Below are 26,938 nucleotides of genomic sequence, written 5' to 3'. Positions count from 1 at the left end.
CTATGGAATCAGTATTTATTGCTTGATAAAATAAAAGTTTACATAAAAGTAAATTTTAAATACTATTTGTTTCAGCAATAAGTTCAATTATATGGGTGTAAGATTTTGTTCTACATTACATACTATGGCCCTGATACTGGAACAAGATGCAGGGAATGGGGCCTGTAGCGGCCCAGTCCTCCTGTCCTCCTCAAATGACTTCAGCATGCATTTTGTCTTAGCAGGATCAGGCCACATATGATCAGGAATCTACTCTTTTTATTTGTGTTTGGAAACACAAAAATAGTATTGCTATTTTTAAATGCATATTTACAAAACATAACGATTTAAGAAATATAGGAAAGAAAAATTAGACTACTGAGTGCAAAATAGAAGTATAAAATTTATTTAAAACCACCCACAAAGTTCTGTGTAATCAGGAATGATACAATTTGTAATAGTCTTTTTTTAAAAACTCATGACAAGATTTAAAATATATTTTCAATTACAGTATTCATTTAGCCTTATTCAGTTAGGACGATAAAAAAAATGAAAATTTACGTTCTAAACAGATGAGACACACAAGAAAAATATAACAGAACAGACAATTTCCACAACAACAATCTTTACATGTATGTTTCAACACTATTATCAACATTTCAATGCATCTTGCTACATAAACATGAAATCGTGTACAACAACTGCTTGCACCAAAAACATAGTTTAAGTAAGTCTTTCAAGTAACATGCAGTCACAACTCACAAGTCTTCAAGTACTGCTGGTAAGAGTTCCCTTTGCTGCAGAGAAGATTTCAAGGGTCAGATCCTCACTGATGTAAATCCACATAGCTCCACGAACTTCAATGGGACTATGTGGATTTACACTAGATGAGAATCGGGTCCCAAATGTATGAGAAATGAAGTAACTTTTTAACTTTCTTCTATACATACTGTGACATAATGAAGTGCTTTTTCTTTCTGTTTTTTTTTTTCTCCATTAGGAACTAAAAACATGTTAATGTTAAAAAGAAAATTGTATTTGTCTTTCAAAAGTTATTTCATTTTTTCAGGTCTAAATACAGTAGGTTGATAACACCAAAAAACAAAAAAACAAAACACCACCACCAAATCCCCAAAACACAGAAGTTCAAAGCTGCAAAATAAATATTAAATGCATTCCATATAAAGAAATCAAGAAATATACAGAATATATTGATCAAACAAAAATCAATTTTTCTGCTTTGGCATACTGTACCTTTTTAGTTTTTTTATTAAAGTCAGGAGAGAATCAAACTGCATTCTCTGAATGTAACATTGTAGCCTTAAAAAATAATGTTGTTGTGTCTGGTAATGCCAAGTTTTTAAAAAGCATTTATGACATGTCATGATATTGTGACATTACCAAGAACTGTCCTCTTCCAAACTCAGCAAAGAAATAGTAGAAGAATTTAATGTTAAAGTATTAAATGTCCAATATTAATACTTAAACAGATTTTTCTTTTAACTATATGGGAATATTCAGTTTGCCTCTCTTGATTTGTAATAATTTTTTTAATCTTCGGAGATATTTTGAGGACTAGAGGCTCATAACATTCAGAATGCAAAGGTTGCCTTGTGTTTTGCTAGAATTATAAAGTGACATTCACAAAAGTAAAAAGAAGTCTGTTATAGTGATGTACAGTATCACCACAATTTAGACATGTAAGAATGAAAAGCAAAAATTTCTTTCTCCCCAGTATTTATTTATTTTTAGGAGATCATTTTATAATTCCAATACAATAGTATAGGATGATGAGGCTCAATACTTGCTAATGCAAAACTCACACTGGCAGCAATGGAAGTTTTGCATGACTCAGGCATGCAGGATTGGGCTAATGGTTTCGCTGTCTAATATCACCAAAATTAGGGTGGTGAGAAAACTTTGGCTTTTAGCTTTGTGCCTCACATTTCCCTGTAGTGTGGCAATATTACACAGTATAACAAACCTCACTGGATCTTATGTCAGCAGAGAATGGAGCTGAGTGAATTCTCACAACCCCGCTTCAAGTGGTCAAGTAAAGCTGTTTAATAATAATGATAAAAATGTTGTGAATAATTATTTGAGGAAAAATTGCCCAAATTTGCAATTAATATTATTCACAATCCTACCAGTTCTATAGCCAGGTCACTAATTTGAGGTACAAATCCCTTACCACATTCTTTTTGTAGGCAAGAGGGGAAAGAAGGTCAGCCTACAGCTGGATATCTAAATCCTACAAAAGAAGCTAGATTAGAATATCTTTCTAAACTACATTTCTAATTTTCTCTAAACTAAACACCAGCATAATGATTTGGATCTCGCTGGCCAATACGTGTGCAGCAGAGATACTGTAAAGATCATCCATTGATGACTGCACAGTCAACTTTGAGGCTTGATTCTCAGTTACACTAAGACTTCTTTACACCACCCTGCTAGAGTTAACACACCTTACTATGTGTCAGTTTCATTCAGTTCCACTTTAATGTCATTTTGTTCTCCCAGAAGGGTGATAAAGGGCCTTAGCGTAAATGAGAAAAAGGCCCTTTATTTTTATGTTTTTAAAAAAACTTTTGCATTATAATAGTATATAACAAGAAACAAGTAAGACATCTAAAATGTTTATCAAACAATTCATAAAATCTTCCACAATACAGTATTAAAATGTTCTGTGGCAACAATTGTGATATCAATTAAGTGTCAAATGATTGACATCTATTCCAATGTGAAGCTACAACAGCAATTTTTTTTAATACATTCAGTCTACTGCATGTGACATCTCTATGTAGCTTAATTGTCAATTGTGTTCTACTTCCTACGCATAGAACATTTTGGCATCTATTTATAACAGTATTGTGCCCTTTGACTTTGTGGAAGGCTGTAATGGCGCACAAAGTGGGTAGAACAGTTGAGTGATAGTACAGCCACATTTAAAAATGTTGTCAACCTGAAACAGTGATTGACGTATGACTCAACATATAAAACAATTTAAGGCCCAATCCTGCAGTCATTGCAAATAAATCATTGGGAGCTTTTAGCATTTTAGAATTAGACACCAATGAACATCGTGTCACAGTAACATCAATTTCATTTCATTTGAATTAACTCTGCGGGTTCTGAATCACACAACAGTACAACTTATCTTGATATAGCAGCCTTCATACAAAGTGTCATAAAATGCTTAACAGAAAGAGGCAAAAGAGAGAAGACTTTCAAGCTGAGCACAGCAACTCATAAAAGGAAAAATGACATGGATGAAGATCCAGTAGGAGAAAAGAAAAGAGTTGACATTAAAAGTGATAAACATGCAAGTGTTCTTGCAGATTAGCTATGGTGGGGGAAGAACTGAAGTATGCAGTACTGAATAGGATCTAGTATCATTTGTAGGCTAAAAAGAATGGGAAGATTTGGGCTAAAATGTAGCTTATGGCTACAGCCCATTTGGGGTGGAGGGAGTCAGAAGAGGCTGGGGAATAGTAGGAGTCCCAAAGAGAATTGTAACAGAGTGGAGAAGCACACAGCAAAACTGGAACCCCTACACCCTTTCACAGAGTGCAGTTTATGTTCAACTCCTTCCTGCTCAAGCCAAATCACCCCAAGAAAAGGCAAATCCATAACTCCACTCCTCTTTGGAGAGTCTAGTGCCAGTGGTGGCACTAACTTTATGCAGTCCTTGAACTTCCCACTGGGACTACGGCTGATCCCTGCACAGGGACAAATAGAAGACACAAAGAAGCACCATCTCCTGCTTGTGGGTCTTTGCAGGGACAGTCATAATCTTATCTGTTATGTTAAGATCTGAACAGAGTAAATCATACAGAAGGAAGGACAGAATGCCAGAGATACAGCAGTACAAGCAAAGAATGATCTTCAGCTGTGGAGAGCTGAGACTGGGGGCAAAATGGACTTTGTTGACCATATGTGGATAGAGGGTCAGACAGGTAGAATGCCAAAAGTTTATGGATAATTTTGAAAAATAAATGGGCAGTTTACAAGTGGATATGAAGATTGATAGTGAAGGTGAAGGGATGGACTGAAATGCCCCTTTTTCTTGTAATGAAAAAGTAATTTAACTGCAGCATTCTGGACTCCATGGCAGAGTAAGGCTATAACAGGATGATCAAAAAGGGAACTATCAGAGTTAAGACAGAAAATGATTGACGTGAATATAGATTTTGAAAGAGTTACATTAATAATAAATTCTTGTAAAATTTGAGAGGTGGAGATAAACAGATTTACAGACAAGGGAGAGGAGAGATTAAAAAACAAAAGTCAGGAGGCAAGGCTGACGCTTACATTGCTACCCTTGGGAGCAAAGGTCTGTGTTAAAGACAATTAGAAGACTTGTATGCAGGAAATTATAAGTCTTTAAAGCATTCAACAGCAGAAGGCTATAGGGTCACCAAGCACTGACAGACAAAAGGGGTAAATACAGCAGATGAGCTACAAAGGAATCAAAGCATGAACTGAGCGAGTTGTAGAGTTCAGTGTCATCTATACAGAACAGAAGTTAATGCCTAGGGTTGAAGCTAGCAAATAAAATGTCCTAGAGGGAGAAAGAAGAACAGGAGTACTTGTGGCACCTTAGAGACTAACAAATTTATTAGAGCATAAGCTTTCGTGGACTACAGCCCACTTCTTCGGATGCATATGCTGTAGTCCACGAAAGCTTATGCTCTAATAAATTTGTTAGTCTCTAAGGTGCCACAAGTCCTCCTGTTCTTCTTTTTGCAGATACAGACTAACACGGCTGCTACTCTGAAACTAGAGGGAGAAGATATAGTATACACTGAGAATTATCTCCATTCTTTAGAAAACAAAGCAGCACACAAATGACACTTAAATATTACACTCAAATGAAACATTTAACTAACTCCTCTGAAACATCTACAATATTTTAATATAATGATAAAGTTAACATGAAGTGAGTACTAACTTTGAATCATCCATAGAAGGAAAGAGGCAATCGCTAGCATGGACAGAGTCTGATCTCAGTAACACCTGCATATCTATGGAGTAACTCCACTGACTTCAGTAGAGTTACTCTGGATGTACCTGAGTGTAACAAATCAGAATCTGGCCCATAATATTTAGAGGCTATTCCTAATCTTCTACATACTTGTGCCCAATTAAATATTATTAGAGATTTTTTGGTCCCTGGGATAGCCTCAAGTGATACACGTCTCTCCTCTGTCAGAGTCCCAGGAGAATAGCATTCATATAGTTTTTACAGCAGCATACATCAGTACCATATAAACAATATAATTCAAGACAATTTGTCTAAAATATCAGGTAATCCCAGAAAACTCTGATCTGTGGTTTCACTTATACTCCACTAAAATACTGAGCAATCAAAATCTCAGTACTTTTTACACTGACCATGCTTCTAACATAAGATTAAAAAGGAAGAGATGGATATAAATGTGCCATAGTTTTACACACTACTAAAAAAAGATTGTGTATTTAAAATTTGATATATCTAAATAAACAGTGGTGATATGGCTATACAGTACCTAGGCAACCAAGAAACGGCTTAAGGAGCAACTCAAGTCAGGGCTCACAAGATGCATGCGGTTCTTCATAGCCTGGTTTATAACTATTTTGGGCTTCATATATCCGATTAGTCCTCCACTTGCTCTATCTGGATCTGAGGCAGAGTGAGCAATTATAGCAGTGCTCACATCTCTGTCCAGGGTACATGTATCCGGCAGATCAAAGTAAGAGTGACCTCTCTTCTTCCAGAGGCCGATACAGATTGGGGCAGAGAGAATAGAGAAGAAATTGATTCCGCAAGAGGAAGTGGAGGAATGGAATTAACATACATCAGTACACAGTGACATGATGTGATGACATATCCCTATCAGAGATTGCAAGGCAATGCCAGAATGTCATAACACAATTATTGTGTTTCTTTGCACTTTACTTTTTGATGATAAAGTGGCCTTATAGCTGTTACTGGTTGAACAGCCACTTGGTTAAATTAAAAAACAGTTTCCATATGTGATTGGCCTATTACTCATCTATAATTTCACAACGCGTGATCAAGGGCTTTCATAATGTGTTATGGTTAGCCAGCCAACTCTTCCATACGTAAGAAATAAAACACGACGACAATTTTACTGCAAAGACCTGCCACAAAGATCTCACTACTGAAGAAATGCTATTTTAACTGCCACAGTGGATGTGAGAGGCCATTCATTTAATACTGCATGAATATCACAAATGTTGATACATGTAAATAGGCTGAAAAATGGCATATACATTAATTTTTAAAATATTGGGAGGGAGTAGGTGTCCATAATACAAGTATTTCTGTGCAAATTTGAGAAGAAATGAGATATTTATGCAGCCTGTAAATTAGAAAGCATATTTTATCACTTGGCCTGACCAGGTAGCTGATTTCACACAGAGTCATATTGATCTTCCCCTGTGTAATTTAAGGTAGGACTGTGCCCTACATTTTAAATATAAAAATGCAAATACAATTTTGTTAACAAGCTTTCCTAAAAATTCTACATTTAACTAGAAGCATATTAACATATTGGCCCAAATCCTACTGCACTTGCATCTGCAGAGCTCCACTAACTGCAGTGGGGTTGTACAGATGTGAATGAGAGTAGAATTTGACCCACTAAAGTTAGCATAATACTGTAATGGTGTTTGAAAGGTTTTTAAAGGAGAAAACAATTGTGTATTATGTATACTAGTAAGCATTAAAAAGTTGCCATTTACCTACAGTTATCACACCATGTTACTTCAGATACTAGAGTTATTTCCTATTTTAAGCATAGGGACACATTCTGGTAACTAAGCATGACTTTGTTCTAATGGTGGTCACTGTAAATACAAAACATTGACTTATAAAATTAGGATTATTTGCAGAAAGATATGATCACATCTTAATTGTAGCTTATGAGCAATTAGTCTTTGTATGAGTTTTGTACAGTATTATTACAATATTTGAGGTGAGCTGGTCATATGGCCTTATAGTCATACTCTCTGCTACTATCTGTGGGTTCTAAGTGTCAGATCCCAGCTTGGTACCTCATTCCTTGGATCAGCATGTGCAGGAGAATTGCAGTGGTGACACTCACAATTTCAACGGGAGCTATTGTACTACTGCAACAGTGGCCCCCTGAGAGTCCAACAGGAATGATATTCTCTAGAGAGCATCACTCCTTTCCTCCAAAATGAGGTGGTGTGATGGTGCAGGGCCTATTAGAGGGAGGGTATAGGGACATTCCTGCTAGAAAATAAAAGGTTGCTATGTTGTGTGGCAACAGTCGGTGGTGGTATACTGTGAGGTGATATAAAAGGTGGTGGGGGGGAGAGAGAACAAACTGTCGTCAACTCCGAGTTACAGACTTGGAGCCCTATAGTGCTGTCTGTCTATGAGCATAAACTCCTATTGAAATCAATATAAGTTTTTTACAGATCAAGGGAAGTATACAGTTTTTCCTAGCTGTCTTGTCTTTAGATGTGGTTCCTGACCTAGCTGGCTAATCTGGAAGGATCCTGCTGCTGCAATGTGCAGGAGGTCAGACTAGATGATCATGATGGTCCTTTCTGACCTTAAAGTCTATGAGGTTGAGAGGAAGTCATAGAGCAGTTGTGTGGGATGGAAGGGAAAGAGTCACTTTCTAAAATTTGTAACTTTTAAGAGGACAATATTGTTGCAAGTACAACCTTACTCAATACAACATTGATCTGTGTGCACAAGACTGATAAATATTCTGAAATGTTACAATAAATAGCACACAGCTGTAAATACAGTAAATAGATGTATTTCTCATATTGCAGTATATTTACTAGAAAATATTTGCTTTTCAGATCACAATCTGCTAAGCGCCACATCAGGAAATAAAACTTGGCCAGCTAATTTTCTTATTAGGTATGATTTACCAAAATGTCATGTTAGAAATTTATTATACATTGTAAAGACAATATAATTTTGTTTGGACAGTATATTTTAGCTGTATCAATAACCTTAATAAAGAAGTCCTGAGGGTTTTCTCAGCTATCAATTAATAACATGAATATCTGTTGTTATGTTAAGACATACAGTTCTCTTTTAACATTGCCATTATGAATCTATTAGGGCTGGATTTCCCTGTTGGACTTGCTGAGTCCCTACTGATAGTCAACTGAGAAGACAACCATACTTAAAGATGCCATTTAAGATGCACCAATTCTGCTTCCCAGCTATTTGAGGAAGCTGCTGTTTTCTCTATTAATTGTTTTTAGCATTTGAACTGCCTAATCACATACAAGCCTAAAGGTCTGAAAGGATTCAAATGGAAATTCCAGCCATTTTAATATTTCTTGAATTTCTTGTAAGCAGAATAACGGCCCTGAAACTTTTCCTACTAAATTTGAAATAAAAATGGTATTTAGTAGAATTGCTGAGAAATAAAGAATTCCTTCATTCTGCACTAGACATGCGTATGGCATAGTGAAATTATTTGAAGCTAACATGTGTCTAAATCTATCAGTGACACTTACTAGTAGCAAAGTAATCCTTCTGGTAGATAACTGACCATGATGCTACACAAGGGTACTCAGATAGCAAATATGTTGTTGGAGCAGCTGGAGCAACTTAGAATACTACTTACTGTATATACAGCTGTAGTTTTTACTATATCTTAGCCTCACAAAAAATAGACAAGTTTTAAAATGGAAATCTAAGGCACACAAAATACCATAATGATTTAATGTATACTGTGCTTTACATATTCAAGAAGCAGAAAACTGATGGTACAAACTGATGGCATAATATTGACTTTATTATTTATAATCCCTTCATATCCTGTACTTGAACTAACAGGTTTTAAACTAAAATTTGCAGCATATGGGGTTTTCACAAACTTTACTTTGAGCTAGATAAAATACAAAGAATGGGTCCAATCCTCCTGTCCTTATGCCAACAAAATTCCTGTTAATTTCAATAGTCAGTCTACATAAGAATTTTAGATTTAGCCCAATATCATTGGAACTGCTCCTACGTGTAAATATTTTCAGGATCAGGGTTCTAGTTAGCACTGTGTGTACAAAATAAAATTCACATATTCTTTGTACCAAAACTGTAAATATCACAATTATTATAGAACGTTTCAAGAAAAAAGCACCTTGTCTAGGTATTAGATAAAGTGGATCTAGACATTTCAGATTACTTTTGTTACAGCACCACTGCATTATAGTATTATCAAGTATATTATTGGTATAAGTTCTCAATAGAAAATACTAACCTCAGTTACATCTATGGGGTTACATAAACTGTGAGGATTCACAGGTAAAATTAAGGTAGAGCTTGACCCGTAGGATCTCATCCCACAACCATTATACACAAGAGTAGGCCTTACTTGGGTAGTCCCACTAATTTTAATTGGATTGAGAAGGTGAGTAAGGCTTGCAGGACAAGGTCCTTACTTAAACAACTTTTTTGTTTGGTGATTAGATGATTCAATAAATAAATAATAAAACAGAAATGAGGAGGAGAGGAGAATCAGAGAAAGAAGAGTGGGATGGATGCTACATTATTTATGAATGGAGTGTCTACTTTTCCTCATTTAGCAAAATGTAACCATAATCATTTGGTGATGTGTCAATTTTCCAACTGAAATGCAGAACATAAATTCAAATGTTTGGAACTAACAACTGTTTCCATATGAAATGTATAAATCATTGTTAAAAATGATACAAAGCATGCTTCTAAAAAAACTGAACTGAAAAAGCATTCTTATTAGCTAGTGAACATTCTGGAAGGGAATTATCAACTAAAAATTGCTGTTAATCATTAGATATTGAAAATTTCTTACTTTTTAAAAAATTAATTTGTCATTTTTATAACTTTTTTTCTGAACAGAGTAAGGCAACTCTAGGGGGTATTTTTTTTTTTTTTAAATCCCAAAACGATCCTACCCCTGAGGCATTAGGAACATTTGGTTGTGTCACATAACTTGCAATGGTTTAGATGAGTGAGACTAATGTGCTTATTGCTCAAATAAATCATAATAATTTCTGTCTTAAAAATTAATTATTTAATTCCCAATAGCAACACACATTGACAAGATGTTTCTTCATTCCATATTTGTAAATAATTAAAAGTTTCTGCATTTTATTACTCTTCTGTTTATATGTAACATAAAAATCTTCAATGGAAAAAGGGAAAGTCTAAAAACAATCAAATATGTTATTAGCATACATATTGAAATTGTAACAGTATGGAAATCTACACAGCAAGAACAAAATGATTTCTTCTGTAGAGTATGCACAAACCTTAGACAATATGATCCTTATACTATACTAGTTCAAGTTAATTTTAAAAATAGAAAGTGCTTTTAAAATATATATTTACAGCTTACAAACAACTTCCAGCCATCACTAGTGATAACTTCATTTTTTACACTCTGAAAACTCTAGAGAGAGAAAATTTCATTGGTTCTCTTAAAAGGTTTATCTGTAATTTGGACTTTTTAGCAATGATTGGAAGTTGTTGGAACAATGGCACCATGAAGTAATAATTCAGCTTATTTTTACTGTTTGATGTGGTTAAGCACCAAGAGCTGTGTAGAGCAATCACTGTATAACTTGATTTTACATCATAAAATGTGAATCTGTTAAAATCCCTATAAATGACTTGTTCTGTAGTAAACAGATTTGATTTAAAGCACCAAAATATAATTTCCTAAAGGTAATAAACTGAATGATTCAATCAAGGTTAATAACCTAACCAAAATCTTCTTTTATAACATATTAAAACTATACAATTTTTTTTTGCTTAAAATGTGCTCAAGCACCACCAAATGTTAAAATATAAAGTCACAGTTTAAGATAAATCCCCATTTTTACCTCAGCCTTAAAATGGTTGAGATGAACAAATAGTAAACTACACATGACTCTGTTCTTTAACAGCACCTTAAAGAAATACTGTATAACACTGCACCAAGGCAAGGCATCAGCTACTAAAACCTATGCCCAATGGTTATAGGGCCCTGCAACTCGAGTGAGGGCATAAGAAGACACTGTTATTACATTATCTTGAGTTACTGTTAATGCTCTGCGTGATGGAATTTGGTTGAACTCATTTTCTTCATAGAAAATCTCTCTGGTTTCACTGCTCTGCTTGGTTTTCCTGCTGCTAGATTTTAGTTCAGTGTTTTCAGTCCCTAATCTTTCTGCTTCTTTTTCCTTCTCTTTTGCTCTCTCAGCCATCTTTGCTTCCCACATTGCTAATCCATGTTTTGGCTCATTTAAATTTTTGTGTTGGTAGAAGACTAAAGAGATTCGTGTGGGATGACTGCGGTTTGGTTTCTTAATGGGTGTTGTGGCATGGAGTTCACGTCTTGCACATTCAATTAAGATAGAACCATGAGAAGGTGCCACAGCAACACCACCAATATCATTGTCCAAAAAATTGTGCTCACTGTCTGACCACATTTCCTCAGCTTTTTCTTCAGAATCCATTGGTTCTGCCAGCACATTTTTTTGCTTTTCATCACTAGCTTTGGAATCACAAATCTGTTCTTGATGGGAGCCACCTTTTTCCACTGGACATTTATGAGATGTGTTAGCTTCATTTCTGGTTACATTCTTTGCTGGAGAGTTTAATGGTACTGACATATCACAAGGGTTGATTGACTGCGAAGGAGCATTTTCTAATTGAAGTTGACAATTTTGCTTGTTGTCTGGTTGGTGTTCAAGTATGCTGTGCAGGGGGTCTTTAAGGGTTGGGTGGTCTGAAACAGTAATATCTGGAAGAATTGGTGGCACACCATTCCTCTTTTCGTTCAGCAAAATTCCAGTATAATCTTTAACTGACACATCAAAATTCTTACATTTAATATAAGGTGTGACATGAGGTTGCTTACTACTGCATTCAAAATACCCGTAGGGAACTGAAAAATCTTGTTGAATATCAGTCACTGCTGTTATGCTAGGCTTATGTGTTAATGATGAATAAGGATGTAAACTATCCACCTTAAAAGGGGAGGAAGCAGTATATTGTTTTAATACAGAGCAACTTTTAGTAGCATTTGAAGTATGTTTCAGGGCATAAAGATGATCTGAAGGCTCCATTTTTATTCCAGGTTGAAAAGCATCTGTTTTGTTCCCTAAAAAAAAAAAAAAATGCATACCAAAATGTAAGTATCTTTTCCTTGTTCAGTTATTCAAAATATAGCTATTACAGTGATGTTCCCCACTTGTTCTATAATTTGGAAGATATGGACAGTGACTGCATTTTTTTCAAAATGATCAAATTTATGGGACTATTTGTATAACTTTAAGGCATGCATGAGTATTTGCTGAATTACTGTCTTAATCACTTCATTATAGACTGGTCAATGCCAGTATATAAAACAGAAAACGTGCATAAAGATCTTGCCTACATTATTTTATTCATCCCTCAGTAAAATATTCTTTTATCAAATAAGCGCCATATCTAGAACTATCATAATTCAGTGACTGTTTTACCCCAAATTATGATCCAAGAACATGTTTATTTTAGCTTGTTTCCAATTCAACACAAAAACCTTCCTCTATTACAATAACTGCTTAATTAAATAGCAGATTATTATTCACACAGTTCAGTGGATTCATCTGAAGATATGATCCAGGTAAATCCATTTTTGCAGAGTGGCAACAACTGATTTGGCTGTATTCTTCTGTTTGTTTGCCAAAGACTAAAGTGGTTCCAAATTTTGTCTGAAACATATTGGGCTCAATTTTTGTCTGTTCTTTAGTCATAGATAGTCTTTCTTGACCTGTTGCAAATTGTGCACTTTTGTGCGGTGCCCTCCTCAGATGGCTTGTTCTTGTAATAAATAAGAGTTTGAGCTAAAGTCATAGGAGAGACTCCCATTAGCTTTGATGGGCTTTGGATCAGGACCTGGAATTGTTTAATGGCTGCCTTACTGACAAACTGGCATGCCATAGAGAATTCTTGAACATTTTCGTAAAAGACAGGTTCTCAAGAAGTTTCTTCTGTGCCCCATAAATATATGGAAGCTCAAGTATCTGTCTAATGAATACTAACTATAGAAGTAGTATTCCCTTTAGTAGATGGTGATACATATATGCCTAACTAAAATGAAAGAAAAGGAAACTGAGGTGCAGTCAACACATAATCCAATTAGTACATAGGTGATTTAATTTATGGAGGTTACTTATCTAGATTGACATTTCTGAGTATTAAAAATCTTATAGTTCTTTTCTTTTAAAGACCCCCTCAATGAAATACAACATAAAACTACATTAGTAATTTACTTAAAAACAATACAGATGCCTTCCTAAAAATGTAACACAGTAAGTTTAGCCTAGTAATTAAAATGGAATCTGAGTGACATGATGGGTACATACCATAAAATCAAGAGAGAAACAAAAATACATTTAAGCTTAGTAAAGACAGAAGAATCACAATTAAATGCCCCAGTTGCTGGAAAGAATTTGACATTGCGTGGTGGTTACTAGTATATATTCTTAGTCACCTGGCAGTGAACTCCAGTTGAAAAGGCAACTGTGCATGTTGAGACTACATTTGACATAGTGGTAGAAGTTAATATTTTCCACCTAGAGAATATCCATATTCAAGCAGAGAAACACAAAAACATATTTTTTTGTAGATCTTGTAATATGTGGAGCTACAAACTCCTCTGAAAATAAAACCAAAACAAAAGAGACAAGAGATGGTTATGACTGGAAGAAAAAAATATTACAAAGGAGCCTGAAAAGTTAATTCAAAAATATTAGATACACAGAAATTACTAAGTGTACCTTTCTTGTACTTATTCTGTGCATATATGATTTCAAGGGCTGTGAAAATGGGCATTTTTCCCAAGCACAAAAGTTTTTAAAGTATAGAGGTACTCAGATCAGGAGGTGTAAGGTATTTGCAGGGGTTAGAGAGGAGAAAACCTCATTTAATACTCAGTCATCCACAAAGAACTCCCCAGAGCCAGTCACTATATATCAATGCTGCATGCATGCTGTACCTGCTCAAAGCAGCACCCGAAACATGGCCTGAGACATAGGCGCCAACTCCATGGGTGCTACAAGGCTGGAGCACCCACAGAAAAAAATTAGCGGGTGCTTAGTACACACTGGCAGCCAAGCTCCCCTCCCTTCCTCATCCCCCCCATCACCTCCCGCCTGTTGGTGGCCCCACCTATCTACTCCTCCCCCTCCCTCCCAGTGCCTCCTGCCTGCCGCGGATCTGCTGTTCCGCAGCATACAGGAGGCATTGGGAGGGAGGGGGAGAATTGGGGATGCCGTGTGCTCCGGGGAGGGGACAGAACTGAGCGGGAAGAGGTGGGGTTGGGGTTTGGGGGAAGGGGTGGAGTGGAGTGGGAATGGGGCCTGGGGCTGAGTGGGGGTTGAGCACTCCCAGGGAAAGTTGGAAGCCGGTGCCTGTGGCCTGAGGGTTGAAAAAAGCTCTTCCTCATCAGCATAAAAACAAGCGACAATAATTTAGGGTCTCAGTTGAGCAAAGTATGTGCTTAACAAAGTTCACTCAATCTGCTTCTGCTACCACAATATTAAAAAAAAGGGGAGGGATAGCTCAGTGGTTTGAGCATTAGCCTGCTAAACCCAGGGTTGTGAGCTCAATCCTTGAGGGGGCCATTTAGGGATCTGGGGCAAAATCAGTACGTGGTCCTGCTAGTGAAGGCAGGGGGCTGGACTCAATGATCTTTCAGGGTCCCTTCCAGTTCTATGAGATAGGTATATCTCCATATATTATTTAAAAAATGCAAATTTTATCTGATTGAAAAATTTGTCATGATCACTCCATGGGCACTTCAGTAGCAGGAATACATTTTATAATAGGAAGAGAAGATGTATTATGAGCTATTTGTGGGTACTCCAGTGGAAAAAAAAAAGTAGCGCTAAGATCAAAGGGGAACTTTAATCTTAATGGTTTAATAAACACTTGAAAAAAGTACTGTACTATTTACCATTCATTTTCCCCATAAAAGGTTTATAGTGATTTACTTAATGAAGAAAGAAGGGAGTAAAGGACTAAAAAAACTGAAATAAATATGATCAAGTGGGACTCTGATTATAAGTAGCATAAAATAAAGTCAGAGTATTGTATTCTAAGACCAAGAAGTCTAAAGACTTTGAAGAATTGTATTCCCAAACCAAAAAGAAAAGGCCTTTGCTAAATGGAGTTAAGGGCATAGGCGCTAGGTTTGTATAATTTTTGGTGGTGCCCAGAACGGGTCCAAGCAGAGCCGTCCCGTCCATAGGATGGACCGGGGCAACTGGCCTGGGCCCCACGCTTTGGGGGGCCTCATGCTTCAGGGGGATGGGGAGTCCAGGGGGATTAGCGGGGGGCCTGGTGCAGGCAGCAGTGAGCGATGGTATGGCATGCAAGGATGGCATGATGTGGTATTGCCACCCTTACTTCTGCACTGCTGCTGGCAGGGTGCTGCCTTCAGAGCTGGATGCCTGGCCAGCAGCCACCGCTCTCTAGCCTCCCAGCGCTGAAGGCAGTGCAGAAGTAAGGGTGGCAATAGTAATTTGTGCATCCAAATTGACTTCAATTCACAGATTATAAATTCTCTAAAAACAATCCACTATAAAATACAAGCCTCTCACAATAGACACCACATATATCCCTCAACTCACCTGGTTAGAAAAAAGCCCAGGAAAAGAGATGGGCCTCGTAGATGAGCTAAAGGTCAAAACATTCAAGTTCTGTGCAACCAGTGGGGGCTGGTGAATACATCCCATATTCTTTTACATGACTGAATTATGCTGTGGCTTCATTTTGCTTCCAGCTGGCTGCAGTTGAATATCTAGCAGCAATTAAGTGAAAGAGCAATATTAACCAGCTTCCAAAGTCTGTAGCTGGCTTACTTCCATTCTCTGGCTCCTTTGATTAATCACTTCCCAGTTCTTTTCAATTTTTCCTCTAGCTTTGATTCTAATAACATACTGTACTCTTGGAGCCCAATTAAACAGTATGATCAAACTGCTTTGTTGTTGCTCCAGTCCTGCACAGCATCCTAAAACTACCTTAACTGTCTTTCCGAATCTTCTAGTTGCATAGCTGTGCTGTTGGGGAGGCTAAATCCTTCCCTGCTCAGCCACTGGCATAGGGTGTGTGGCCTGAGCACTTCATTGATCCCTGGCTGTGGGAACCAGGGGCAACCAGGCATAAGTTTGAACAGCCTTCACAGAACTCTAGTGTGTATCAGACACCAGCCCAGTCCCAAGCCAACCCCATAAATAAGAGAGTATAATGGTTGCTTAAAGCTATCTTTACCCTTCCCATTCCTCACCATCTGACTGCTCAATGTACAGCTCATCTGCATTAAGGAATCCAGCCCTTGATTTTTATAGGCAAATCATAGTGTGAAGTGGAAATGGAACTTCCTCGCTATATAAACATAACTTAATTAAATGCTTCTTTAATAATGTATTCATATAGTTTTCTTAAAATTAAAGTGGACAAATTTGGATATACAGCTACCTTTAACACTGCTGAAGTTCTTTGAAGATATTGCTGACAGATAGAAACGGGAGAGTCACAGGATTAATAACAGATGTCAAAAAGTATTTGAGAAAGCAGTTAATTTCTGAAGTATAACCTACAGTAAAATATCAGAAAACTGGAAATAAAATAGGGTGCTGGAGAGAAAGAGTAGTTGTAGTGATTACAAGTGTGGTGGCACTTCCACGGTCAGTTGGAGGATACCTTTTGTACATAACATATAAATGACCTGGGAAACCATCAAAAACAAGATCATCAAATTTGTGGACAAAACTAAAACTGGGGACAAATTTAATAAGGAAAAAGGTAACCATGTTCCAAAGGATTTGTATTTACTAGGCAGCTGGGCCAGCAGATGGCTAATGCAGTTTAAAGTAAGGTAGAAAAATGTAAAATAATTAGTCTAAAACCAAACTACCAACTAAGTAACCAATGAAATAATCCAATGTACTCATCAGGAAAAATGATCCAGCAGGTATATTAAAATCTCTCTAGGGAAAGAGTGTAATTTTTAGTGCCAAGCTTCAGGGACTCTCCTTAATTTTTTTAGGAACATAGAAATTGCTGTATCAGATCAGAGAAGTGATTCATTTAGTCCAATAACCTGTTTCTGACAGTGGCAACTACTTGATAGTGGGAGAGAATGGTGAAAAGGTTACTCCCTAATTCTCCAACTTGTGGGCAGGGAGGATTTCTTCCTAACCCTTGTACCATCTTCTGTTAATTGTCAGCCTCATGTATCCTGAAACATGAGAGTTTGTATCTTTTAGATAAAATGCTTATCCCATCTAATGTAATAATGGCTGTTTTCATTTTCCATATCAATTTTTAATCCTTTTAAACTGACTAAGATCTTGTCCTCAATGATACCTTGAAGCAAGGAATTCCATAAGTTAACTATACATTATGTAAAAAAGTATTTCCTTTTATTAGTTTTGGACTTGCTACCTTTCAATTTAATTAAATGTCCCTCTGTTCTTATATTATGAGAAACATTAAACAGGAGTACCTGAGCTGCTTGCTTTGTAACATTCATTGTTTTGTCTAGCTCTTGTCATGTCACTTCTCTAAACTACAGAGCCAATCCTTGCTATCTTCTCATGGGGACGTTTTTCCATGTTTCTAATAATTTTCTAATTCCCTGTCTCTGAACCCCTTCCATTTCTGCTATATCTTTTTTTAAACTGTGTGATCAAAACTAAACACAATATTTCAGGTGAGGATTGGTAAATTTCTTAGCTGATAAATTCCTGTCTGCTATCAGAATTGTGGAAGACGCTGTTACATATGGGCTATTCCCCTCCAGTGCAGTTTCCAGAGGCAGTTCAAAGCTGTAGCACAGCCCATGCTAGCCACCCTCCTTCTCTAGCCAGCTGCCAGATGATTCATTCCAAAGCTATGCAAAAACGTGTAAATACAACTAATAACAATAACGTCAATGCTAACCAATAAACTGTACAGTAGACTATGGTCTACAAGCATAACTATCCAAATTAAATACTGTTCCGTGACTCGGAAGCCATCCAGGGAGGGTAGAATTGTGGGAGATGCTGCTAGCAGAAAGGAAATTATCAGGTAAGAAATTGATTATTCTGCAGCCCAGCATCTCCCATTTCGATATGTATCGGAAGTATCAAGCAGTGAACAGAACTAGGGAGGAATAAGAAAAACAGAATGAGATAGGGAAGACACCTCCCCCCACCCCGGGTTAATTGCCAAAATGCTAGTGGTATTACTGGACCACCGTTTGCAGCACCTTTCTACCAAAAGAGGCATCTGTGGAGGACAGAAAGTCCACTAACCCATTGTGCAACTGAGCTTGCCTGAGGAGTGCAGAGTTCCAATCACTTGGGAGGATAGTCTAGCACGGCTAACATTTCCCTCTCAATAGCCAGGCTGTCAGATGTGGACAGTCTGGGTCTGGACGGAGGAATGAGCCTTGCTAAAGGATGTCTGGTCTCACCTCTAGCTGCAATGGTGTTTCCAATTTCAGTTCTATCTGACTGGATAACTCTGGTCTCCTTTGCCAGTGCAGAGCTAGCACTGTAACCTTTGCGCCTTCTCGCTTTATCTTCTGGATCATCTTTTCTAGAAGTGGAAAGGCAAGGAATCTGTATAGCAGGCCTTGTGGCCATCTCTGTGAAAGAGCATCAATCCCCAGGGATTTGGGATCTGCTTCCGTGGTGAAGAACTTCAACTGCCCTTTGTTCTTGCGATTGCTGAACAGGTTGACTGCCAGAAGGCCGAACTGCAAAATCACAGTGAAGACTTCCTGATTTAGGCACCATTCTGAGCTGTGCATCTGTTGAGCCAATCTGATTTTGATTCAGTTCTCCTTTTAGGTGTCTTGCTCTTATGGAAGGGAGAGTCCTTTCTGCCCATTCCATTATCTCCACTGCTTCTGTGTGTACAGTTACACTCCTTGTTTCCCTGCGGCTGCTGATATACAACCACAGTAGTCATGTTGTCTGACTTGAATAGAACATGTTCACCCTTTAGGCAGTCCAGGAACTTTCACAGGGCTAGCTTGATAGCTACGAGTTCCAGCGGATTCATGTTCTAGTACCTTTCTCTGGAGTTCCAGGTATTCTGCACTGTCTTGTGCCTGAGATATGCTCCCTATCCTGTCAAGCTGGCATTGGTTGTGAGTACCTGTGAGTCTGGAAGGCATGTGGAAAAATCCTTGTGGACATTCTGTAGGTCTGTCCACCATCTTAGAGAATCCAGTACTCAATTTGGGACCAGTACTCAATCCTGCATGCATGCTGGTGAATGGTTCCATACTTTCAGAAGAAAAATCTGCAGACATTTGATATGGGATCTCACTCATGGGGTGATTCCACAAAACCAGGAGGCCCAGTAGCTGTAGACACTGAGCTATGGCCAATCTTGTTCACTTTACCAAGACGGTTCTGGATCTTGTGGAATCTGTCCAGTGATGGATAGACCTTTGGCACAGAAGTGTCAATTTCAATTCCCAAGTGAACTATCTTTGTGGAGGGAGTCAAGGAACTGCTCTTGGTATTTACCACAAATCCGTGTGCTTGAAGTAGATCCAGTGTCCGAATTGTGGCACTCTGTGGTGCTGCTTGGGTTGGAGCTCTAATCCTGATGTGCTCTAGGAAGGAATACAGGTGAGTGCTGTGAGACCTGAGTCTATCTATTATTACCACCAGCACCTTTGTAAAGACCCTGAGCCTGGGTCCAATGAAAGCCAAATGAGAGAGTTTGGTACTGATAGTGGACTGTGCCATATGCAAATCTCAGCAGTCTGCAAAGGCCTGGTCACATGGGAATGTGGAGATACACATCTGTTAAATCCACAAAGCAAGGAAGTCCCCTTTGAGACAGGGATGCTACTGTTGAAGCTAGGGTCTCCATCTGGAATCTAATATTTTTCATCCACTTGTTGAGCTGCTTGAGATCGAAGATTGCTCGACACCCCCATCCCTCCACCTTGTACACTTCTGGACAATCAAGAAAATGGAGTATAGTCCTAAGAATCTTTCTTCACAGGGAACCTTTTATATATTCTCCTGTGTCCAGGAGATGCAATATTTTGTTTAACACTCACTCATGTTTGATGGGATTGCTGTCTCTGGTGAAGATTTAGATGGTCTTTAGGTTTGTCCACTAGCACCTGCTCAGGTTGGATCTGGATTGTAGATGCAGCCTTTTTGCACATGGTTTCAAACACTTCAGGGCAATCCCCACCCTCCCCCCACCCCACCCCCACCACCTTTGTTGCATTTTTTCTGTATCCTGCTCAGAACCTGAATCTGAGAGCTACCTTCCTCGGAGGAGGAGGTGTCTGAGGGTACATCTACACTGCAATAAAACACCCACAACTGGCCCATGTCAGCTGCTTTGGGCTCATGGGGCTCGGGAGGGTCCCAGAGCCCAGTCTCTAGCCTGAGCCCAAAAGTCTACATTACAATTTTATAGGCCCATGAGCCTGAATCAGCTGACATGGGCCAGCCACAGATGTTTTATTGCAGTGTAGCCAGACCCTCAGAGCCCAGGCTCCAGCCTGAGTTTGGGTGCCTGCACTGCAATTTTTAGCCCTGCAGCCTGAGTCCTCTGAGCCTAAGTCAGTTGACCCAGACTCTCAGACTTGATGTCATGGGTTTTTATTGCAGTGTAGATGTACCCTTCATCAGAGGATAACTACCTCTTAGATTTTTTTATGATTTTTTCTTTCCTTTTTGCTATTTTCGGATTTTTTTTTAGCCTTTCTGGCCCGCTTGGTAGGTATTATCACCTGGTTGGGGATAGAGCATCGTCTTTTGTGGCTTGCTTTATGCAGTGCGTTGAGTCCTCTGAATATATTTCCCTCAGTGTCCTCTACCTCAGGGTTCCACTCCTTGTGGCTGGGGAGTTTCAGTATCAAATTGTGATCTCAGATACAGCAGTGTAAATCTAAAGTAACTTAGAGTGTAGTGGAGTTATGCCACATTTACAATACAGAAAGTGAGATCAGAGATTCCCAAGAAAGAGATGTGCTCATCTGTATCTCTTTATAATACAAAGCAAAATCTAAGTGTGCTTTATTCAGCCAGTATCAGATTCTGCCACTCCCTCCCTTACTCTCAGTATTTAAAGGAAAAAATGAGAATGAGAAATATTAAAACAACTTTTACCTTTAATTTGATAAAATTGACTTCTTTTTGCAACTCACTTGCTTTGCTGCACCATCCATATAACCAAAGTGATGCAAATAAGAAAACTATAGTCAATTCATACTCCTTATGAAGAGAAAAACATCACAAACAAACTGCCACACAAAATGTGGAGAAACAGTCCTTGTACTTCTTTGTATAAATGACTGACATTTAGAGAACTTGCCCCGAAGTAACATTTCAAGATCTTCCTATGGTCATTATTAGAATAAGCAATCTCTGAAATCTTTCCATTGTCACCATATCATTATCTATAATTTTTACAATATAGTAAAAACTATGCATAAGTTTTTGTGTGATCACCTGCTCCCTTCTGCAAAAATATCTGAATATAGTGACTCCTTCGCAACTCTGTAAAAGGTGTGATATGCAAATATTTCTAAAAAAGTGAATGCTGAGGAGGCAACTGGTTTTGTAAATGAGATAAGACACATAGCACAATATAAGTGTCACTTACCTAAATACTGTGAAGTTTTACCAAGATTTTCAGGAGCTCCATTTTTCAGCTTTGCTGGTGTTGAATATTTCTTATCCGCTAATGTCTGCTTTTCAACTTGTGTCTTCTTTGTATCTGGCTTCTTTTTCTTTGTAGCTCTAAGTGGCTCAGCTAACATCCGTACTTCTCTGGGAAAAGCAGTAAGCACCTGTATTGCTCCTGCTTTTATCTTAGCTTCCAGTCCTTCCTCGGTTCCAAATTCATCTGTCTGTGAAATTTTGTAAAGAGGCAACACATGTAGCTGTTCATCATTCGGTATCACCCCCACTGAACGGTTATCTTCTTTTGTTAATGTGCAGACCTGACCAAAAAAAGAAGACGATATAAATGAAAAAATAAACCTCCATTTACAAGTTACAGAAGTTATTTGAACGCTTAATCATTTAACTGGATTTATGGCCCTAAACATTCCCCACGAGATCCACAGTAACAAAGGAACAGGCCTTTTAAACACATACATTTGACAATCTCAGTGATGATCTGAAAGGGGATTTAGAATAGGGATGGATTAACTGGTTCTTACAGAGTAAGAAGAAATGGCTCCCAACTCTAATTCAAAGCTTTATAAGGGTACGTCTATACCCAGCCGCTAGTTCGGCGGCTGGCAATCGAACTTCTGGGTTCGACTTATCGCGTCTTGTATGGACGCGATAAGTCGAACCCGGAAGTGCTCGCCGTCGACTGCGGTACTCCAGCTCGGCGAGAGGAGTACCGCGGAGTCGACGGGGGAGCCTGCCTGCCGCGTGTGGACCGAGGTAAGATCGAACTAAGGTACTTCGAACTTCAGCTACGTCATTCACGTAGCTGAAGTTGCGTACCTTAGTTCGATTTGGGGGGTTAGTGTAGACCAAGCCTAAAAGTTTGGTTAAATTAACCCTCTTTTCCCAACACTGCCTCCGTACTGTAATAAAGTTATGAGGTCCAGCAAATCTACAGTCTCTCTGTTCAGTAAAACTATATGCTGTTCTAAGATGCAAGATTTGAAAGGAGAAACCTGCTTGGATTGAGCCTGATACGGACCCTACTCCAAAGTTTTGGATAAATATTGCGGGTATTTATTCTAATAGTTCAAAACCATGGCTGAACCTTTGAGGTGCTTCCAAACTTCTGGACCTCTGGAGGTTTGCCTATTACTAATGCAATAAATTCACCCTAAAAAAAGTGATTAAAATCGCCACTACCCTTCTTTCTTAACTACAGAAGCTTTCTTAACAAGAGAAACATAGACTAAATTTATCTTGTTACATTCCATGCACTTCAAAGGATAAATTATGCTCTACATGTATAAACAAGTTTATGATTAATCAATATATTGATGGTATTCATAAGAGATTGATTAGTTTTCACAAAACTATACTGCATTACCAGAAACCATGCATGAATGTTATGGCTTAGCTAATTTCCTATTTGTCCTGTGAGGTACTGACTGCATACATATAGCCATTGGAGCACCTCCCAAAGATGAGAGATGCTTTCTAAATAGAAACATGTCATTCCATAAGTATGTAGGTTATATGTGATCCCAATCAATGATGTTGAACCAAAATTTCCAGACTCTTGTCATCTTGCCCATGGTTCCAGGAGGGAATAATAATAATAATAATAATAATAATAATAAAACCTTTATTTTATAGCACATCCGTCATACAAATGCATCACAAAAATTATTTATATAATTAATAATATAATTAATAAAACTAATAAAAACCTAAATTAGTAATCTATTTAGGGATCTATAAAGAAGTTATATGCAATGCTGAATGACTGCAGAACATCAGTGAGAGAAAAAATTTAAGCGGCATAGATAAGAAATGAGAACTTTTTAGGTGATATTTTAAAACAGAATTTAGAGAAGGGCTCTCGAGAAGGGAAGATGAAGGAACAATTAGAAGCTGATGAGTGGCATATACTGTTACGTTTGTCCACATTTATTTAACTCTACTGGCCAGCCTGTTGACTATGGGGGGGACTGGGGAGAATTTTCAAAGACAAAAATAGCAGTTAGGCATCTAACTCTCATTAGCTTTCAATGGGAGTTATGCACCTGTAACTTTGAAAATCTTCCCCTATCTCTGCACACATATCTGCGTACTAGCCTAAAAAACATGTACAAATCAAGAAAATTGAATCCATAAGAGAAAAGTTACTTACCTTATAGTAAATGGATGTTCTTTGAGATGCATGGTCCCTATCTGCATTCCATTGTGGGTACACATATGTTCCATGTGCCTGGAGCCAGAGAATTTTGAAAGCAATGTCCCTTGGTCTGCACATGTGCCCTGTCTCACCTTTGCCTCCAGTCGAGGAGATAAAAGGCAGGATGAACCGAACGCCTCTCCAGTTTCTTCTCTACCTCCACCATGAATCAAAGAAGAGCCGAAGCAGAGGGGAAAGAGGGCGAATAGTGGAATACAAATAGGGACCATGTATCTCAAAGAACCTCCAGTTACTAAGGTAAGTAACTTTCTCTTCTTCTTCGAGTGCTGGTCCCTGGGTGTATTCCACTGTGGGTGACTGACAAGCAGTACTCAAATAGGAGAAGGGTGTGAGAATGTAGATGGGTGAGGCAAGTGAAGGACTGCCATTCCAAAAGGCATATCAGTGGAGAAGGCCTGTACCAACACATAGTGTCTTGCAAATGTGTGCATGGAGCACCGTATAGCTGCGTTGCAGATATCAAGCAGAGATAGCTCTTGAAGTGATGCCATAGACATTGTTGGCGTTCTTGTGGAATGAGGAGGGGGAAGATTAGACAGCTGATACAAGAGCAAAATGCAGCCTGAGATCCATTTTGAGATTCTTTGAGAGGATATAGCCTGACCCTTTCCGCTATGGTGACAAACAGTGTGGGACACTTTCTGATTCATTTTATTCTCTGCAGGTAAAAGGCTCAGATTTGCCGAACATGGAGGGAAGGAGCCTCCTTTCTTCTGAGGGTGCATGAGGTTTTGGGAAGAACACAGGTAACTGAATTGACTGACTCAGCTGAAACTGTGAAATTACTTTAGGAGTGAATTTAGTGTTTCTCAAATGCGGCCCTCAGGGGTTTTTCTTGTGGCCACAGCTGGGTAATGATGGGGGGAGAGAGGGCCAGCAAAGCATTCACCCCTTCCCCGGGGCCACCAGTAGGGGTTGGGCCCTGCCCCCCTCTGGAGCCACAAACACCAAAGGAGCAGGCAGCCAGTGTGAGTTCTCCCCTTTCCCAAGGGCAGTGGGGCTCGGGCTTCTGACTTCAGTCCTAGGGTGTTGGGTGGCAGGCTCTGGCCATGGGGCTTCAGGTTCCAGTCACAGGGCTTTGGGCTCCAGCCCTGGGCTCACCCACCTCCCATCACCTATGGTCCCTGCTGCCTTTCCCAGCCCTCCATTGCCCATGGCCCCTGCTCCCTCCCTACCCTACTAGGTAGTAAGTCTTAAAACAAACAAACAAACAAAAAAAACAGCAACCAAAAAAACCCCCAAAAGAAACAACAAGAAAAAAGAGAAGAATGTGTAAGGCACCTTATTTCGTTTCTATTCTGTTTAGGTCTAGTAAAGAATAGAGGCAACTGTACATTATTTTTATTACGGAGTCTGAAAAAAAACCTTACACAAATAAATTACAATGATTCGGACATGTATATATGCATATTTATTTGTTTTTCCTAAAGTTAATTACGTATTTTAGGAAAAATTGTCAGTGGCCACCAGCAAGTGTTGGTGGCCGCACTCTAAGGCCACCAAAAATTTTCTTGTGAGAACCCCTGATTTAGGGTGTAAATGTAAATGTAATGATACATCGTCCTTATGGAATGCAATGTAAGGATGATCCACCATCATTCCCCCAAGCTCACCAACCCTTTTGGCTGAGGTGATGGCTACAACCAATGCAATCTTCCTGGATAGGAGAAACATGAAACAAGAAGCTAATGGTTCAAAGGGAATCTTAGTGAGTACAGAAAGAAGAAGAATCAAGTGAGAAGCCATTGAGAAGCAGACTTTGTAATAGGCAGAAAGGTTCAGGTTAGGTCTTTCCAGAATCTGCTAGTCAGTGAGTGCACAAAAATCGAGTAGCCATACAAAGATGTATGGTATGCACTGACTGCTGCCAATTGGACCCATAAGGAGCTGATGGACAAACCTGCTGTCTTTAAGGAAAAAATATAGTCCAGGATGACAGGAATGCCTGAAGCTTCTGGGGGTATACATCTCTGATGCTCCCGGATAGAAAAATGCTTCCACTTAACTAGGTAACATTTTCTAGTGGAATGCTTCCTACTGTTAGGAAGGATGTTCTCCACAGCTTCAGAACATTATCACTCTAGGGATGATGTCCACCCAAAAACCAAGCCCTGAGATAAAGCGGACATGGATTGGGATGCTTGATCTTGCCATTCCCCAAGGTCAGGATATTGGGAAATATTGGTATAATGATCAGTGTCCAAGATGATCTGAATAGGTGGCTCAGGAACTAAAACTGTCTGGGCCAGCTGAGGGCAAAAGAGAATAACTCGTAACCTCTCCTGCCAAATCTTGTGTAAAACTCAAGGCAGGAGTGGTGGCAGAGGGAAGGCATAGTTCAGATAGTCTGACCTGGAAGAAATAGAGTATTGCAGTGTGAGTGGTAACCTAGGTTCCTCTAGAACAGTATATGTGGCATTTCCTATTTGTTTGGGGGTTGAACAGTTCCCTGGTGGAGGTCCCCACAGAGCAAAAATATTGTTCACCATCAAGTTATGTAGCTCCCACTTGTGAGACAGCAAAGTGTCTGCTGAGAGTCTACTATGTTCTGGGTTCCTGGGAAGGTAAACTGCCAACAGGGTAATCTGATTGTCAACACACCAGTTCTATTGACTGACCACTTCTGCATGCAGGGGGATGGATCTCGCTCCTTCCTGTTAGTTGATGTAAAAGACGGTTGTGATGTTGTCTGACATTATGAGGGCATGGTGAGTTTGAATGAATGGGAAAAAGGCTTTGTAAGTCCTCTGACTTGCTTGCAACTCCAGAACATTGATGTAAATCCTGGGCTCTCAATATGTCTAGGTGCCTGGGCTGTACGTTTGTCCATATGTGCGCCACAGCCCAACAGCGATGTATCAGTAATGGTTGTCCTGGCCAGAGCAGAACCAAGGAAGGGAATGCCATTGCATACGTGGCGGGGATTCTTCCACCATAACAGGCACAATATCACTTTGGCAGGCATTCACTATGGTGTTCATGAACTGCCAATTTGGTTAATACACTGTTTGAAGCCACACTTGTAGGCAACAAAGGTGGAGTCTTGTCAATTGTGTGACG

At 38.8% G+C, this 26,938-nt stretch overlaps 1 protein-coding gene across 7 annotated transcripts in view; it reads right to left on the bottom strand.

Moving 5' to 3' along the window:
• Positions 1-369: 369 nt before the first annotated feature.
• The window catches only part of TET1 (tet methylcytosine dioxygenase 1), a 149,973-nt gene continuing 123,404 nt past the window's right edge, over positions 370-26,938 (bottom strand). For 6 of the 7 annotated variants that reach the window (XM_005297303.4, XM_065553482.1, XM_005297302.4 and 3 more), the window contains 2 exons: positions 21,623-21,962; positions 370-12,104 (listed from right to left, as the gene is read on the bottom strand). In XM_005297303.4, coding sequence (XP_005297360.2) covers positions 10,963-12,104; positions 21,623-21,962 — 1,482 coding nt within the window. In that variant the 3' untranslated portion in view covers positions 370-10,962. Of the gene's footprint in view, positions 12,105-13,478; positions 13,644-21,622; positions 21,963-26,938 lie in introns of all 7 variants that reach the window. The other variant, XR_010589493.1, reaches the window with a different exon arrangement.

This window comes from Chrysemys picta, chromosome 7, assembly GCF_011386835.1.
Source record: "Chrysemys picta bellii isolate R12L10 chromosome 7, ASM1138683v2, whole genome shotgun sequence".
Taxonomy (NCBI): Eukaryota; Metazoa; Chordata; order Testudines; family Emydidae; genus Chrysemys; species Chrysemys picta.
This window is presented reverse-complemented; position numbering and strand designations above follow the sequence as displayed.